This window comes from Eptesicus fuscus, chromosome 11, assembly GCF_027574615.1.
Source record: "Eptesicus fuscus isolate TK198812 chromosome 11, DD_ASM_mEF_20220401, whole genome shotgun sequence".
Taxonomy (NCBI): domain Eukaryota; kingdom Metazoa; phylum Chordata; class Mammalia; order Chiroptera; family Vespertilionidae; genus Eptesicus; species Eptesicus fuscus.
Genome location: NC_072483.1, coordinates 60656338 through 60674761, shown reverse-complemented (window position 1 = coordinate 60674761; position 18424 = coordinate 60656338). Strand labels below are relative to the sequence as shown.

Here is an 18424-nt window from a genome sequence, read left to right as displayed (position 1 = left end):
TGTAATGGAAATGTTATGTATCTTGACTGGTGATGGATAAGGGAACCTAATGGGATAAGATTGCCTGGAACTCAATACCTACACACCCAAGTGCAAATGAACACAGGGAATGCTGGGGAAGTCGGACCAAGATGGGTGGATGGATTGCATCAATATCAGGGTATCTTAATTGTCACCTCATACTATAGTTTTCCAAGATGTTACCCTTGGGGAAAACTAGGCAGAGGGATACATGGTATCTCTCTGTATTAATTCTTCAAACTACCTGTGAATCTACAATTATCTCAAAATTTAAGAATAAATAAATAAATAAGCAGTGGCTTCCCTACAAAGAATTGGGGCTGCTTAGGAAAATGATGCACCCCAGATCTGAGAAGGTACAGGGCAGGCCCGGAACCTGCCAGAAAGCACGAAACCGTCAGGGACTGAGGGTGACACGTGGGATAGAACAGGAGGGGCCCCAAGGGGCTCGGCTGGCCACACGTGGAACAGTGTGAGCATCGAAAGGAATAACGCTGCTAACAGATTCTATGACAACATTTAGTTTGTTTAAAGACAGTGGGTCTACAGTGACACTCCAACAAAGGAAGTTGAGGGTGGGAGGCCCTTCTTTACAGAAAAGGCCACCTGATAAACAGAGGAGCGAGAGGACTGGGGAACGTGCGTCTTGCACTAGAGAATGAGCCGGGATCATCAACTCACGGATGGTGCCCGGGCAGGTGTTCCAGCAGCAGGAGACTCAGCATCTCAAGGTATCGGCCAATCACTGTTAGTTTGAAGGGGAGAAGGTCCTGGATGAAGGTCCTGGGGCCACGGCCTTCACCATGTGCTCAGATTCCGCAGTGGGTCCTCCCCTAGTCTGAACCTCCTGGTGTGATGTGGGGAACGCACGTGCTATCTACATGCTATTCTCGCCGAAATACGTGACCCTCCTTGAATCAGACCAAACGCTATTGGGGAACCTCTACAATGGAAATAGCTTGGACTCTTCGAAATAGTAATGTAATGGAAGTTGAAAAAGAGGGGAGGGCCTTGAGGTGGCTGTTGGACTGAAGGAGATGCAAGAGAGGGGTCACATGTTCTTTACGCGGTATTGGCTGAACGGGTCGTTGTAGTGTTTAACAGCTTCACCACGTGGCCCTCAGAAACCGTAGTCAGCTTCCTCCGCGGCCTTCCTCTCGGGGGAATCCACCTCTCTGTGCCCGCCGCCCGCGCCCGCTTCTCGCCAGCGAACCTCGGAGGAAGTTCCTGAAGTTCCTGAGCGGCCGGGCCGGGCGGGCGGGATGGCTTTTGCACGTGTTTCTCCGTCTCGAGTCTGTAATTGTCTTCAGCCTCCAGGGCGCACCTTCTTAGCCATGCTGCGTGAGAGGTGTCTGTGGGCGTGAACTGCTCTTTGCCACTTTGATTTTGGGTGTTCAAGTCCTTGAATCTCATTTTCATGGTCATGAAAGCCATGTTGATAATAAGTTTCACATTTGCAGTGTGGTGGGCAAGTGCTTGCAAATGGAAAGCTGAGAGAAAATAATGGGCAGCTGATAGTAATGAAGCTTTGGCAGGATTTTTGAGTCGCTTGAACTTTTTCCAAAAGTCCCTGGAATTGTTCTGGCCTTAAGTATGGACTGGAGCGATTTAGGCGGTATCAACGTACGTTCAACATGGACACTGCTGGCCTGTACGACCTAGATCTTACTTATTCCCTTTTCTGGAGAGAACAGCACAACCCTCAACCCACTGATCATCACTAGGTAGGTTTTCTTACCACTAAGTATGTCAAAACATCTAGCCCTCCTGTCCCAGGAGAAAAAAAAAAGATTTGTTAATAGCTAAATTTTTTTTTTAAGGACAACTATTCTCACAAAAGGCGCCTGAGAAAGCCTACTGCCAATCCTCAAGTAGTTCCTTCTCTACCATTTTTCTTTCCTAGTAAGATAATGCAACTAAATCAGGTGACATTCTCTCTCCTCCTTTATTGGCTTGTCATTTGGGAGAGAGAGAAGGAAAAGAAGGGAGGGAGGGAGGGAGGAAGGAAGGAAACCAGAGGCAGCACATCCTCCTGATGGACTCCTGGGCCGGAAGGAAATGTCGGCTGTGTGGGATGTCTGGGGTCCCTGGGGAAACTAAATGTGCACCACATATTACGGATGATCGTATGGTTTGAGCTCCTTGGTACACTAGCATGGGCCATGGAGATGTGCACAAGCGCCAGAGAATGACACAGTGCAGTCCGTGCGCAGGAACAAGGGAGCACTTGATTCTGGAGTCTTTCTAATTGTGGCAAAATACGCATAGCATCACATTTACCATTTTAATCAGCTGACGTGTACAGTTCGTGGCATTTAGTGCATTCACATTGTTGGGCCACCATCACCACCATCATCGCCAGGACTTTGCATCTTTCCAAACTGAAACTGTCCCCACTAAACTGCTCTCCATGCCTCCTGCCCCGGCACCCCTCCACTTCCTTGTGAATTCCACCACCCGAGGCACCTCGGGGACGTGGAGCCATGCGGTGTCTGTCCTTTTGTGATGGCGCGTCTCACTCAGCATCGTGTCCTTCACTGCCGTGCATGTCACAGCCTGTGTCGGGACGCCCTTCCTCTCTAAGGCTGAGGGACACTCCGTTGTGCCGATGGGCCACGCTGTGGTTGACCGTTCCTGTGTTGGTGGACCCTGGGTTGCTTCCAGGTTTGGGCTCTTGTAAATAATGCTGCTTTGAAGATGGGCATCCAAATATTTCTTCCATATCCTGCTTTCAGTTTTGCTGTTTGTACACCCGGAAGTGGAATTGCTGGATCATAGGCCAATTCTGTGTTTAATTTTTTTTGAGGAACCTCCGTACTTTCCCCCCAGATTCTGGATTCGGGGCACATTTAAATAGTATGTGTTGGCTGTCTTGATGGAATCCTTTTTCCTAAAGGCCTCTTTTAAAGCCATCAGACGCCCTAATGTGTGAGGGTAGAGAGGACAGAACGTGGGCTTGGGAACCAAGAGCCGCCCTGGTCTCTGGGCAGCAGCCAGCGGTGCAGCTTTGGGCAAAGTCCTCTGCCAGGAGGGGCTGGGGGGCTGGGGCTTCCCAGTCACGTTTGGGGGGTAGAAAGAAGATAGCTGGTTCTTACTTTTGTTGGGTTAAGGACACGAATCAGTCACTATCTCCATCATTTCATAAAAGGACATGTTGGCCTCCAGAGACAGGAAGGACATGATAGATAAAGAACCTCCCCACAAACTCATGAATGTAGGTGTATGGAACCTCACTGCGCGGTGCATGTTTTGCCATTTGTCAGCGACTGGTACTAGCTTCGCCACCAGATGATACTCGACAGCAATTGGACCGTCCGGGACCAGCTGGGGAATTCGGGGGCCCCAGTGCCCTTGTTCAGAAAGTATCAGGAGTTTCAGGATTACAGCAGTCGGACATTAAACCAAGCCTGAGCCCTGTGAGGGGTCACACTCCCCTGAAGCCGGTCTGGGGCAAGGGAACCCCTGGGGTCTTCTCTGGCCACTGTTGGAGGACCCCCTCTCCGGGAAAAAGCTGAACCAACAGAATTTCAGGGTTTCGTTGTCAAAGACAATGACTTTATGTCAGTTGTGGAAGATGAAACATCTGCCCAGCTTCTGCCTCTTGATCCCATTAGTTAGGTAGAGATTGGTAGTTTTAATGAAAGAATGAACTTGAGCTTGTTAAATAACAATGCTTTTCTCACACCCAGGAATTCATGTGCTCACTCCTGTGAGTCACTGTCCAGATCAGCTTTACCACTACGTGGCCAAACTTGGGGGAAAAATGATACCTAGTGAATATAGACATTTGGGTCTGACATTTTTCACATTAAAGATTAATTGGAAAAGAAACCCCAGCTAGTATTCATTTGTGGGGTTTTCTCTGAGAGAGAGATCTAGTCTTCAGTAGATTCCCAGTCCTCAGTGCATTGGGATGGAGGTCATCTTGGTGTTGTGGCTGTTGGCAGGCCCGCCCCTCTGTAGAGAAGGTGAGCCACGCTGGCCACCGTTCCTGTTAGTGTCCTGCCATGCATTTCTGTGTTTTCATATTTGGAAAAAGTTAACATGCAAATTCATTGTAAAAGTCTTTGCCATTTGCATGCCCTGTGGAATTCTATTCCTCTTTTCAAATCTGTTTCATTGTTGTTGTTACTGTTTCATTTGTTTGGCCCATTGAGGAACCATGTGACTATTCCAATCCCCCTGCCCCCCAAACACTAAAAGGAAAACTACATTGAAAGTGCCCTTTATTGTTCAGAATCCATAGTCTTATGTCTTTAAAGATAATAATAATACCAAGGGCAGTATTTCTTGGAGCCGCTTGGCAGTTTTTACTAGAAGCCTCCTCAGAATTCTCCTGCCCATCGCGTTCCAGCCTCCACTCTCTCCGTGTGTGAGAGCCGCTCAGCCAGCAGGGCCTTGGGAAGCCACCAGATCGTGCTCGGCCCTCTGCCGTCGCTCCATCTTGCCCCTCGATTTTGCCTTTAAGAAGAGCCTCCACGTGCATTTCCGCTCCCTGGTGTTTAATGGGCACCGGTGCACAAACAGCAAAAGCTCACATCCATTTTGCAGCATTCCGAGCGGAGGAAAAGGGCCATTTCTCTTCCCTTATCTGTTTGTGATGCGATAGTTCCAAAGCCGATCCCATCAGCCGCTGTTACGGTGAACTTCCCTCGCTGGGATGGGCCCTGCCACCCGGCTGCGGCGGGGCCGCCGAGGAGCCCCTGTTTCGTGCCACACCACGCGGATCCGGGGCCACCTCACTCGGCTGGCTCGGGCTCCCTCTCACTTGGCACAGATTTATCGCGATGTATGCTTCAAAACAGTTGCTCACGTTTTTTCCTCACACTGAGGTGCCGAATCATGAGTGTGTGCGTGGCTGCTGCGACTTAGCTGCAATTACTATGTGAAAACACTAGATTTGCGAATTAATTCAAAAACCTCAGTTGTCAAACTAGCATTAATAAAGGTGCAGAGTAATAAAGGTGTCTGTGCTAAAATCCCAATGAGATAGATAGATAGCCTGTGAGTGGGAAACGAGGAGGAGGCCGCGGGGACGGTAAGAACGTGTGTGAATTGAGGGGTGTCGCTGGGGGTTACTTTTCCCTTTAACCTCCCGTTCTCATTGTGTTGTTTTACAGCAGGTTAGGAAAGGGGGCGGGGGGGAATGTTGAAAATAAAAGAATCTGGGCTGCGTCTGGAGCAGTCTGGGTGCTTTGCCGTCCTCCGGCAGCATAGCATGCTTTCAGAAGTGGCTTTCGTGAGAGTTAGACTTGCTCACTTCTCTCAGCACCCCCTCTTTCCTCCTCCTCCCTCCCCCTCACCTGTTCTCCTGGGCCTCCTCCCCTGTCCATCTCTTAGAAACAGCCCCAGGCCCGCCCTACCCTGCCCGCCCCCCCCCTTCTCACCTAAGGTCTGAGCCGGATGAGCCCTAGGCTGGGCTGTGGTCCCAGGGGCCAGAGAATAAACACCAGCAGGTTCTTTCGTTCTGGGCCTGGTTCTCCACGAACGGCACCTGAGAGAGCAGCTGGTGTCCTCGCAGCAGGGCGGTGGGTGAGCTCTCGGAGGCTGCATGCTGGGCTGGTGGGTCCACCTCGTGTCACCGTGCTGGTGGCAGCAGGATGGCAGCTGTGGGTCGTGCAGGAGGAAGGCAGGAGGACCCGTCAAGCTCAGGCTTGAGGACTCCAAAGGAGTCCCAAGCAGATGGGTGTAAACCACGAGTGGGTGGCTTCCCTGGGGTGCAAGGTGCTGTACGGGTCTCTCTGTCCGGACGGAAAGCTCAGCTGAGGTGTTGCTTCGGGTGGACCCAGTGACTGAGGCCTGGTGGACGTCGGGCAGTGACAGGCTTCCCTTCCGTCATTTACAACTACCTTCTGAGCAGATGCCTCTCCAGAGGGGACACCGAGGCCCAGGAGGGGGTGGTGCTGTGCCCGGAGTCCGGCCAGTTGCGACCCTCCCAGTGAGGCCTAGGTCCATCCTCCCATGAGCACCTGGCCACTGTAGGCACCTAACACGGTGCGAGCTTTGAGCTGACTCTGTTCATTCATCAGCCCCGTGTTTCCTCACTGCCCAGCCAGTTCTAGCCTGACAGCCCCTGTATGCCTGCCTCGGGGTTGGAAGTAAAATCCTGTGGTTGCCTGGGAACTTTCGAGGGATGATGCTGTGTTTGCACTGTCCCGTGTGTCTTTCACTCGGCCTGGTCAGGTTCCCACAGGCAGGTGTCGGGAGGTGACATAAAGGAACAGAGCGTCAGATCTCAACCTGAACCTCGGGCTAAGGGACAGGGGGGTGGGGGGGACCAGCTTAGCCACAGCCTTCTGAGACGCGGCAGAGCCACAGGCGGTGCACCTGCGCACACTCAGTCACCCTCCTGGGCGGCCCCAGGTGGCCCCCGCCCACAGGTCCACCCACCCCCATACCTGAGGCCGGCCAAGGTAACTGCGACTCGCAGAAGTAATAAGCCTAATAGGGTTGACTTTATTTAATTAATAATGATCCTGTTCTGTTCCTCTGAGCTCATAAAACACCCTGCAGGTTGGCAAAAACACTCATAATATTGATCAGAAGTCAGGCGGGATATTTATTTTGTTTCTGCCCCACGAGCATAAATCCTTGTCCGTCGCCTCCTGCTCTCCGCATGCGGGATTTACAGTGGCCAGTTTCTTAAAAGCTTTCGGTAATTAAAGATAAATAGCCATGGGGCTTTGTTGACCATCCTCCGTCCGGGGCCTGTCCCCGAAGCCTGCCCCCTTAGCAACGCCGCCGAGGGAGAAGGCATGCGTGCCAGGGGCAGCCAACTGGCTCCCGGGCCGGCCGGCTGCCCCCGCAGAGAGGAAGCCCCTGTTTTCCTAGCATATTGTTCCAGCCCCTCTTCCACGCCTCCCCTCCCAGTTCCTGTTTTGCTGGAGGCAGAAAGACACTTTGGAAATTCCTTGCTGCTAGCTCGCCCTTTCTTCCCCTCTTCCTCCCCTTGGTCACCCTGTCACTTGCACTGGGCTCCTCCCGCTCCCCCCTCACCCCAGGATCGCCCTCACTCCCGTGTCCTTTAGAGGCGATGTTGACAAATCCTCTCCCACCCCGAGTCGGGGGGTGGGTGTTTCCGAAGGGAACAATGAGACAGGTGACAGATACAAAAAAAAAGTTATTGGCCTTTTAACATTTGGGGCAAGGGACACCCATAAAAATGAACACATTAGACCTGACACTGGGGGGCTTTGGGGCAGGGCGGTTGCTGCTCAGTGTTTTGTAGAAGCGTCCAGGGGAGCCTCGTTTGTGGAGACCGGAAGGCAGGCGAGGCCAGGACCACCAGGGACCGGTCCTCACCCACTCCAGGGGCCTCAGTCCCACTTAACCCGCCAGGACCCGTGGGGCGTCTGGCCGCTGCCTCTGTCTTTTTCTAATGACTCGTCTCCCAAAGCACCACAGAACGGTGTCGAAAACCAATCAGGGTCTTTGTCGTGATTTGTCAGAAACTTTCCTTTCTGGGAATCCAAGCCATTAACCTCGCTACCCCTTGGCAACACGCTGAGCCCTCCCTGCCGGACCCAGAATGCAGCTGGTGGCACTAAGTGTGACAGCGTCTCTGCAGCCTGGAGATGCGCGAGCAACAGACACGCGCTGCGCCAAGGCACCGTTTCTCTGCAGGCGCCCGGCCCGGATGTGGCTCCTCCTCGGCTCCTCCGTCTCCAGGAGGGTCTGTGAGTAGGACCCGCCTCGCCGGGCGATGTCAGGGTGAGACCAGTGCTCGTGCCAGAGGTGCGACCCCGTAGCTGACACAGCGCAAGTCCTTAACCCCTCGCTCTGACCCCAGAGGAGGTGTCCTAGCCTAACAGTGCCGCCATTTCCACTGATTCTCTACATAAACGCCTGCCGGTGACGGACCGCCGAAAACCCTCACTGGGCTCACGCAGGATTGTAAATAAAGATGGAAGAGCGATGAGAAAGGCTGCGGTCTGTTATAAAACAGCAAACACTGTCGAGGGCCACAGCCCAGGCCACGGCGTTTACACTCACCCGAGAACAGAAGGGGCCAAGTCCGCACACCAGCCCTCCCCACGGTCATCCACACGTCACAGGCCCTGGTGACATTCTCGGCCTCTGGACGCCTCCATCCCAGACCTCTTCTGCCTTGTCAGTGACCCTCACGTGTCCCCTACAGCCAAGTGCTGCGGGGTCTGCCAGCAGCGGGAGCCCAGCCCTCACCCAGGACTGACCCTCATGACCAGAGACGAGCCACAGGCACTGCGAGCACAGCCCTGCTTCCCCACAACCCTCCCCTTGGACACTTTATTACAAACATAACTGCCAATGGCCCCAATGATCTTCTTGTCTACGCTAACCTGGATCCTTCACCCGCTGAGTTTACCTCCTCGCTGTCTGACATTCATAGTCCCCCCTGGAGAGGCTGGCACCACACTGGGCAGGACGGGAGCAGGGTCAGCGCACGCTCAGGCAGGCATGGCCGGAAAGCCCTCCTGTCCACCCCAACATCAGCAACCTCCCCCCCGCCCCCCGAGTCTGTCCATCCCAACATCAACAATCTCCCCCCTCCCCCCGAGCCTGTCCATCCCAAGCCAGTTGGAAGGGAGCTCAGTCCCTGCGGCCCAGCCACTCAAGCCCCGAGCGCGTCCCGAAGGCCAGGGCCCATCCGGGAGTCTCGCTCCACCCCAGCCCTGTCCTGCCTGGATGGTGCAGGGTCCCAGGCCTTCCAGCCCAGCCGCCCCATTTCAAAAAAGAGAAAACCGTTGTCTTTCTAAGCTCTCCACCCTTCCCCTCTCTGAAACTTGGAACTTAATTGACCCATCTCTTTTTTTTCGTGAAGCCTTGCTTTTTTGGTCAGAATTTCTCCCAAGTATGGCCACAGGTGAGCATTTTGCTCGGTATTTGGTGCGTGGCTTCTCCACGGGAGGTGCTCCAGGGTCCCCTGAAGAGCCCTGTGTTATCGGGCATTGTCCGTAGCAGTTACTGTCGTCACCGTCGTCGTCACCCTCGGCGTTGTCAAAAGTGAGCGCGCCTGTGGCGTGGAGACAGCCTCATCGCTGGCCCTCGCGGCATCGCCTGCGCCAGCAGGTGCCTCCATTTGCCAGGCACGGGATCTGCAGGTTGGAGGTAGGCCGTGTCCCAGGGAACATCTTTGGGGGACACACAGAGCCTTGGCCATGCCATCACCCCTCAAGGTCAAGTGTGGCAAGGCCTGGTCTGTTGGGCTGCAGGACCCGAGCACCGTCCGAGCCCAGCAGAGCCCTGAGAGCCTCAGTGGACACACAGCTCCTGCTGCCTTACCCACCCACCCCCATCCTCTGATCCCCAAACCCTGTGGCTCACATACCACGTGGTTTCCTGGATGGGGCTCACACCTACAGAAGGTCTCTGTTTTAGGCAGGAAGAGAAGAAAATGTTTACTCCCTTGCCTTCAGTTGTGTCTTTATTTGGGGGGGATTTGGTCAGTGTGCCAGTGTGCCTGTCTTCTGATTAGTTGCTCGTTCTCTCATTTTCTCTCGCTCCGTGCGGTTGATTTATTTAAAGGTGTGTCAGCAAGGGGCTCAAATGAGGAGCCGGCCTCCTCCTTCCTGCTGACGGCCGGCCGTGCCAATAATTCATTTTTTAGCTCATTAGCTAACAGGGGCTGTGAGCAGCGGGCCTCCGGGGGATTGGAATGAGGGGAGGTGATATACTGCCGGCTCCTCTGCTCTTGAACTGGCCTTCCTTGGGGGAGATTAAAGCACAGGCAAGACAGGGGGTCCCGGAGGCGAGACTGGGACATCAGGGCGACGATGAGGGTGTTTGTGCTTCTGCATCATGGCTGCTTGGGGCGAATGGTTTTAACAGAATATTTAGTTTTAGCCAGAAAAGGCATCTTCGTTCGAGTGTCCACCTTTAACATGTTAACTGTTGGCACAGAAACCAAAAGAGAATGACAGAGAACTAGGGGCTTAAATAGCAGACATTGACCTTCTCGCGGCTCTGGAGGCTGGAAGTCCAAGGTCAAGGTGTCGGCAGGGTTGGTTTCTGGTGAGGCCTCTTCCTGGCTTGCAGATGGCGACCCCTCGCTGTGTTCTCACATGGTCTCTTCTCTGTGTGCACACAGACAGACAGACAGACAGAGAAAGAGAAAGAGGTGTCCAGTGTCTCCCATAAAGCACCAGTCCCATCAGGTTGGGTCCTACCCTCATGACTTCATTTAACCTTAATTACCTGCTCCACACTCTACCTCCAAATGCATTACAATTGGGCATCAGGGGGTCAACATTTGAATTGGGGGAGGGGGCATAACTCAGTCCAAACTTCCAGGAAGACTTTAGACATCTCAAGGCTGTAGGCAGGGGCTGACCAGACTTGGCCCAAGAGATCCTAACAGCCATGGGATATGTGAACCAACTGAGCGCCCCTCGCCCCAGTGCCTCAGGCCCTCCTGCCTGGGACGAGGGGTGGCCCATAAGACACGGATGGGTTTATCAAGGCCCCTGGCCAGGGCCCCCTCTCACCCTGCCAGGCACAGTGACCATGTGAAGCTCATTTGTACAGACACCTGGGATTTAGAGACCTAAGCACCCCGCAGGCGCTTCGGCCCCACCCACCGTGTAGCCAGCACGTCTGTGTCACACACACAGCACCCCAGAGGCGAGCTCTTACCTACCTGATAGCACCGTGACATTACAGATGTTACTCTCTTCGATCACAACACCCTCCACAGCTGCCCCGTGCAGAGTGACTGCTGTGGCCAGCACATCGTCCAGACGCGTGGCCTCACACCCACAGCCGCTGTGCCTGCTGTAGACATCGGCGCCCATTTTACAGATGAAGAAAGGCGGGCCAAGGCGTTAGTGAGGTTGCAGAAGTCTGCAGCACTGAGAACAAAGCAGACACACGAAGCCCATGGTCTCTAATGCTGATGCCACGACTATTTCCTCTCCCTGTGGTCTCTGCAAAAAGCACCCTGATTTCAGCTCCCCCTAGTGTGTCGGGGGTGGGGGGGCAACAAGCGCAGGAAAGGGGGTCTACGTGATAGTAATAGTACCCAGAATTCCCACTGGAGTCCTCTGTCCCTGTGGGCTGGATTTCAGCTGCAGAAAAGAAGCACCCGGGACGGCAGGGAGCCCAGTGGCCTGACCTCTCAGCTTTCTGTCTGCCTGTTGGTGTCTGAAAATACACGGAAACATTGCAGTCCTGTGGGATCCAGAAGCGGTATTGAAGGCTGTTTTCACAGCACAAGGAGCTTTGGTGAAAAGCCGTGGTTCTGTCCAATAATAAAAGCCACACCTTGATCAGACCTGGGGGTGTCCTAGTGGAGGGTGAGGGGCATGGGGCAGGGAGAGGCAGCCCACCCAGCGGCCACCTGGAGGCTCTGCACCTGCTTGGTCCCCTTGCAGTGCCCTCAGGCGTGCATGTGTCAGGCCTGTTCTGCAGGTGTTGGAGGTGCTAAAGCCCTTATGAGGAGTAGTCACCCTGCCCCCTCCCGCAGGGTCGCAGGTGGACCAACCGGGAGGCCAACGCCTTCTCCCGGTGAAGGCGCCCCAAAGAGCCAGCCTGTTCAGCCCCACCAAACCCGGAACCGCCTTTCAACACGCACTTTTCAGAGCAGAGCACAGTTTAAACAGGATGCTCCTTCAGACGTGGGTCGTCGAGTTCAGTGAATTCAGGTGAACTTACCTGTGGGGTGACGGTCACCCCGCACATGCCCCACAGGAGAGGATGCAGAAGCTGTGGGCTCACCCTCATGCTTCGGGGCATTTGAATATCACACAGAAAATGGAATCATTGCGGCTCGGACTAGATTTCCACGTTCTGCTCTTCGGTTCATCCCTGGGTGACTGGCAGTGAGGATTAAAACCAAGCGGAGCAGAATAAAACAGCTCTGATTTTAATGCCTACCCCAAATTAGAGTTAGCAAATTGGAACTTGAAGACCTGGACGGATCCTTCCCCACTGTTGCTTTTCATCTCATTCACGTCTTGCTCTTTCTCGTGGGTGATTTATGAAATGCATCAACATATGCTTAATACATTTTAAATAAGGTTCTTAAATAGCTTGAGCTCACGGCGTGGCTGCGGCGTCCGACTCTCGCCTGCGCTGCTGTCCCCGGGACGTTGCCCATGTGCGGGGGCCCGTGTTTCGGCCCAAGTGGAGACACCATGCCTGTCCCCGCCGGAGCCAGAGCCGCGTTTGGGGGTGCTGGGGCAGCTGCTCAACTGCAGCCCAGAGTTTGGCCTGGAAATCTCCGCATGGAAAGGGCCAGGGGTCACTGTGGGGTCACTCGCAGGGACCAGGAAGTGAAGCACAACTAATCCTGATTTACTGTGGAGGGATCTGTTTGCCTAAGTATTTAAAAGCAGATTAGGGCTCACCAGACACTAGACCGCCAGGAGCAGTGTCAACACGGGTAAAAGGTGTAAACAAGGCCTTTTTCCGTCCTTCGGAAGAAAAAAAACGTCCGGGTAATGAGTTTTCTCCTGGAGAACCGGCCCTCAGTGCCGTCTCCCTCGCTGGAGCTGGACCCGGTCTCTCTGCCGGGAGAATGCTGGGTTTCGGAGGGGTGGTGAGCGCTGTGCCTTTAAGTCCCTGTGGGCAGTTGCAGCCACTCCTTGTCTGCAGGGCTTTCCTTCTCTCCTGCCTCTCAGAAGCATCTGTCCCGATAGGATAGCGCCCCTTCCCCCTGCTCCCCTGACCCTCCTCACCGGAGAGCTGCTTGCTTCTGTCTCCTGCATTTGCCTGCTCCCCGCCGCCCGCCCCCCCCCCCCTTTTTTCTCCTAACAATGCTGCAAAGTGTTGAGAGTTGCTGAGCTATTTTCAACATCTCTTACGTCCCTTTTGGAGAAACTAAAACCACACGCCACCTGGTAGCCACGGAATGCTGAGTCAGTGGCCGGGGTCCCATCCTCTGGGTCACCATAAACACACCTTGCTGTTGGTTTCCTCCTTTTTACCCTATGCCCCGCCCCTTTTCTCCCAGGCTCACAGGCAGTGTCCTGGCCCCTCTGGAGGAGGGGTGAGGGTTGTCATCACACCCACCCAGCTCCTGAAGCTCATTCTCCCCAACTGTGCTGTGGGGGGAGGGGCTCAAGCTGCCCCTGTTACTACAACCCCAAGGCTCCATCCCCTTCCCCAGCCTCATCCCTCCTCTGCCCCCCAGCCCAGCTCTGGCCTTGGCAGCTGGTCCTGTCTCCTCGGCTGGGCCCTACACATTCCCTCACTGAAGGGTCGGTGACCTGATGGCAGAGCTGCTCAGGGTGACGGGGGCAGCTGTGTCTTCTCTGACCCTCCCCATTCGAGCCTCTGCCTTTCATACGGGGTCTGTAGCAGTAGGCTCTTCGCTGGAAGTGTCTAAAGCCCCGGGAGATCTCACTCCCCTCCAGGATGGATAGGTTAAAGGCTGAAAGCAGGTCACACCGGGTTGGGGGGCCCACCGCTATCCTGCCCCAACTCCAGCCCAGCGCCCCCAATCCTGACTCACCATTGTCCTTACGGGAGAATGGACCTCCGTGCCGGTGGCACCCGTCCTGCATTGTGCCCGATGGGTCCTGGGCAGGAGCGGGGTTCCTCGGGGCCCCAGCTCTGCAGTGAAAGCAAAGGAAATCAAGTGAGAGCTCAAGGCCGTGGACAGGGCAATACCAAGTTACACTGCGCCAACACCTCAGCATCAGAACCGCCTGCAGGGCTGGTTAAAACACCCTCCTCTGCGGTTCTGATTCATGGGGCCTGGGGACCTGCATTGCTACTAGTTCCCCCAGGATGCCGATGCTGCTTGGGGGGTACCCCACTTTGTGAACCATAGGTGAACCTCTCCCCCAGGCCTCCCCACGCTGGCAAAGACACTTGTCGCCCATTGTCTTTCTTCCCCTTCCACGCTTCCTGGTGAGCAGGGTGCCGGGACAGGGGCGCAGCCTCAGTTGCCCTGCCTGACTGTGACCATGCCTGCCTCTTGCAGGGAAGAGAAGGAGCGGTGGATCCGGGCCAAGTACGAGCAGAAGCTCTTCCTGGCCCCGCTGCCCTGCACCGAGCTGTCCCTGGGCCAGCACCTGCTGCGGGCCACGGCCGACGAAGACCTGCGGACGGTCATCCTGCTGCTGGCACACGGCTCCCGGGACGAGGTGAACGAGACCTGCGGGGAAGGCGATGGCCGCACGGCGCTGCACCTGGCCTGCCGGAAGGGCAACGTGGTCCTGGCGCAGCTCCTGATCTGGGTAGGTCGCCCGAGTGCCCGGCCAGGGGCGGAGGCACTGTGGGCACCATGGGTGCCAGCCTGGGTGTGGGCAGCAGCAGGGACCCTGGGACTCCGTGTGGAGGCTCCTGCCGTGAGGGATCACCTGTGTGTGGCCTCCTGATAAAAGGCTGGAATGAAGTCAGTGGATGTGCCATCCTCCGGTGGGGACTCTTCGTTCATCTTTTTAGGGTACCCCTTTGGGTCCAACATGGTGGGTGGGGATCTCTCGTCTTTGTCCACACACACACACACACACACACACACACAAAAAAAAATCTCCCATTATTTTTTAGGAGGTAGGGATAGACTAGAAGGATAAAAACTGAATGGTTTAGATGGTTTTCCCAACACCAAACGTTGGGGTTTTTCATTCACATAACATAAAAATGCTAGACCCTAAACTGAGAGGTTTGATATTGTAGGAGTTTGTCAAAGGGCTTTGTCTGGGCTATTCTGATGAATTTTTATTAGGGAAGATTATTTTTTTAATTCCCACCAAAGCGTTTGTCATGAAGCTGGAATGGGGAGAGAATTAGATGCCCAGATATCAAAATCACCCAAATGTTCAGCTTCACTTTAACAATTGTGTGTTAGTCAGTTCAGGGTGCCCTAACAAAATACCACAGACTGGGGACTTCAACAACAGAAATTTATTTTCTCACAGTCTCCAAAGCCAAAAGTCCCAGATCAAGGTGAGGGCCAGGTCGCAGATGCCTTCTCTGTCCGTGTCTTCATGGGGCCTTTCCTCTGTGTGAGCGCATCCCTAGTGTCTCCTCCTCTTCTTAGGACACCAATCCTGTTGGATTAGGGCCCCATCCATATGACCTTAAATACCTCTCTGAAGGCCCTGTCTCCAATACAGTGGCACCTTGGTTCTCGAACTTAATTCATTCCAGAAGGCTGTTCGAGAAGCGATTTGTTCGAAAACCAAATCATTTTTTCCCATTGAAAATAATGTAAATTGAATTAATCTGTTCCAGACCCCCAAATGATTGGTTCCCTGTTGTAACCTTTCTTATATACAGTACGTGTCTCGTGTACTGTTTAGTCTATAAATAAGCACTTCTTTTCTTAAATTTATCGAACCACGCCCTCCTAGCCTTAAAGGAATCACTTTCAGCACTTGGTCCAGGGGTGTCTCTCAGATCAGCAAGCAGAGTCTGTGCTTGTTCATGTATCACTGCCTCCGAAATGCTGTCACTGGCTAACTGCTCTTCCTTTATCCAAACAGCAACAGTTTTCCTACCTCTTCAGTTGCCTGTGATCATTGTTTCTTTCACACCCTTAGCAACATTAGCACTCTCGATGGCCTCTTCATGTTCTGAAATTGTGCTAATTGTTGATTTGCAAGCAACGAAAGCAGTCTCTCCTTTGTTGCCTGAGAGACGCTTTTTGTCATGCTGAGGTATCAGCACAAGAGGGTTGTCAGGTCAAAAACCGAAGTTTGGTTGACAACCAAGACTTTTTTTTTGTGAATAACTTGGTCAAGAATCGAGTTGTTCAAGATGGGAGACCTTTGAGAAGAAAGGTTTGACTGTACAGTCACATTCTGAAGTGCTGGGGTTTAGGACTCCACCATATGGCCTTGGGGGTCGGGGGGCAGGGAGGGTGCCACACAGTTTCATAAATTGCATACCATCTTTCCCTCCAAAAGTCCTTTTAATTGCAGCACTCCATGCTGACAAGATTCCTAAATACTGTTGGGAGTGGAAGTCAGTCAGTCCACCCTTTTTTAAAAAATATATATGTTTCTAATTGATTTTATTTTATTATTTTTCTTTTTTAGAGAGAAGCATCAATCAGTTACCTCCCATATCAATGTTTCTCTCTCACACCCATGTTTCAAACGGGCAATTTTTGGTGCATAGGACTACGCTATAAACAACTGCGCCACCTGGCCAACGCATCGGTCCACCCATTTTTTATTTATTTTTATTTATTGATTTTAGAGAAAGGAAGCAAGAGAGAGAGAAACATTGATTTGTTGTTCCACTTATTTATGCGCTCATTGGTTGCTCCTGGTATGTGCCTGACTGGGGATTGAATCTGCCACCTTGGCGTGTGGGACGGTGCTCTAGCCAACTGAGCCACGTGGCCAGGGCCGCCATCCTATTCAAGGGCAAGAACCACGGAAGCGTTAGCGCAGGGAACCTAGTACCTCCCTGTCTTCTCAGCATCTAGTAATCAGAGACCCTGAGAAACATTCAGTGTGAGACGCACATCACAGCACAACGTGTACCGGTGACAGTTTACAGAGTGCATAGCAGCCGAGGGCAGAAGCCCGAGTTCACTCACGGGGAGGAATACCGGATGGCTATAACCTGTCATGCTTTTGCATAATTTTTAATGATGTGAGAAAACGATCCCAGTACAGTGTTCAGTAAAGGGGAAAAAAAGATACACATTACTTGTGTAAGTTTTACCTCAATTACACATTTAGACTCAAAGGAAAACCATTTGAGGGAAATACGCGGAACTATTAACCAAGATTATCCGTGGGTAGATCATAGGCGATTTTTTTCTTACGCTTTTATGTATTAACTGTGTGTGACCCACAATGAAAACAAATTGCCTCTGAGATTTTAAAATGATCGTGTTTTGTGATTACAATTGGAAGGTCAAAACAGACATAGCAAAACTAGAGTCACCCGTGGTCCATTTCAGTTGCACAGAGGAGGGGCTTTGAGTTGCAAAAGCACATTCTTGCCTGAGTGCATGCACCTCAGAGCCAGGCTGTCCTCCAGCACTGGGCAGGCGGTCCCCGTCCTCGGCTGCCCTGGCCTCCTCCCCCTGGACACTAACATGGCTCTGTTGCCTCCGCAGTACGGGGTGGACGTCATGGCCCGCGATGCACACGGGAACACGGCGCTGGCCTATGCCCGGCAGGCCTCCAGCCAGGAGTGCATCGAGGTCCTGCTGCAGTACGGCTGCCCCGACGAGCGCTTCGTGCTCATGGCCACCCCCAACCTGTCCCGGAAGAGCAATAACCGGAACAGCGGCAGCGGGCGGGTGCCCACCATCATCTGAGGGGCGTCGGTGCCCCCCGCCCGCCACCCCTCCCTCTTCCTGGTGGGGTCACCTGCCACCCACCCGCCCTCCCTCACCCGCAGTGAAATCACAGAACCTGGACAGTCCTCACGGAGGCGAAGACGAGGCCCGGAGGCTGCAGGATCGATCGTTTCCGTGAACTCCCCCACGCGGCAATAGGAGCGACCGGCTGGCCTCGGTTGGTTGATGATAGCACATGGCGCGGGACCCCGGTCCCGTGGCCGATAGACAGAGCTCGGCACAAGGGGCAGGGATGGACAGAGGGGGAGGGGAGGCAGCGGCGAGGAGAGGGGAACTCTCCTTAACTGGCAGTTAAGCACATCAGTACATTTCACCTCTACCGAACGGAACACTTGCATCTATCTCATCTCTTCTCCGAGGAGCTTGACGGCATAAATCAGGAGCAAGCCGAGTTTGTCAGGTCTGAAGCCCCTATGATGGTATGTGTCAAATCAGTTGTAGCTAATCTGTCCCGGGAGAATGCTGGCTTCATTACACTTGTATAGTTGAGTTCTTGCAGCATTACCGCTGTTTAATAGAACATGATTAGTCATCACCGGGAAGAAAGCATATTAGCCGAGGAGGCAGTTACGCAGCACGCTCTGGTGATTGCCGCGATGTGATTGCAATACTCTTAGAAGCATCATATTATCCCAGACATGTTCTTCCGAGCCCTTGGAGCCCTCCTTTCTAAATTCACTGTCATAATTTAGTATCTGTTTAATTTTTCAGTCCAAAGAGAGGAAATCAGTTGCTGAGTAGTATTTGACTGCAGTCTCCTTGGTGCAAAAACAAAATGGGAAAAATAAATAAGAGCAACTCAGAAATTCCAGAGGAAATCACGAATTTCAGCTAACAGTGACATTTCGGGTGCATTTAGGAAACCGAATAAATGCATAAAAAGCTATCTCCCCCCCCCCCCCCCCCCCGAACAGGAGAGATAGTTTATGTCCTTTTGCCAAGGTGGACGCCTTGGGTCTCACTCAGTCACTCCCGGGCCACTTTGCCCAAGTCACACAGGCTCCTGTGTTATGTCTTCAGATGAGATGTGTGGAAATGTATTGGAATAAAAGAAGTTCATAAATATGCATTGATTTTTGTACAGACGAATGGCACCTCTGTTAATTTATAAATGGAACTGGATGTGAACTAATAATGTGCAACTAGTTGAGATAA

General features: G+C 53.2%; 1 protein-coding gene across 4 annotated transcripts in view; it reads left to right on the top strand.

Annotated features, from left to right (window-relative positions):
• Positions 1-18169, top strand: part of AGAP1 (ArfGAP with GTPase domain, ankyrin repeat and PH domain 1) — a 410505-nt gene extending 392336 nt beyond the window's left edge. For all 4 annotated transcript variants that reach the window (XM_008138427.3, XM_008138426.3, XM_054722794.1 and 1 more), the window contains 2 exons: positions 13925-14180; positions 17024-18169. In XM_008138427.3, coding sequence (XP_008136649.1) covers positions 13925-14180; positions 17024-17227 — 460 coding nt within the window. In that variant the 3' untranslated portion in view covers positions 17228-18169. The remainder of the gene's footprint in view (positions 1-13924; positions 14181-17023) is intronic.
• Positions 18170-18424: the final 255 nt, after the last annotated feature.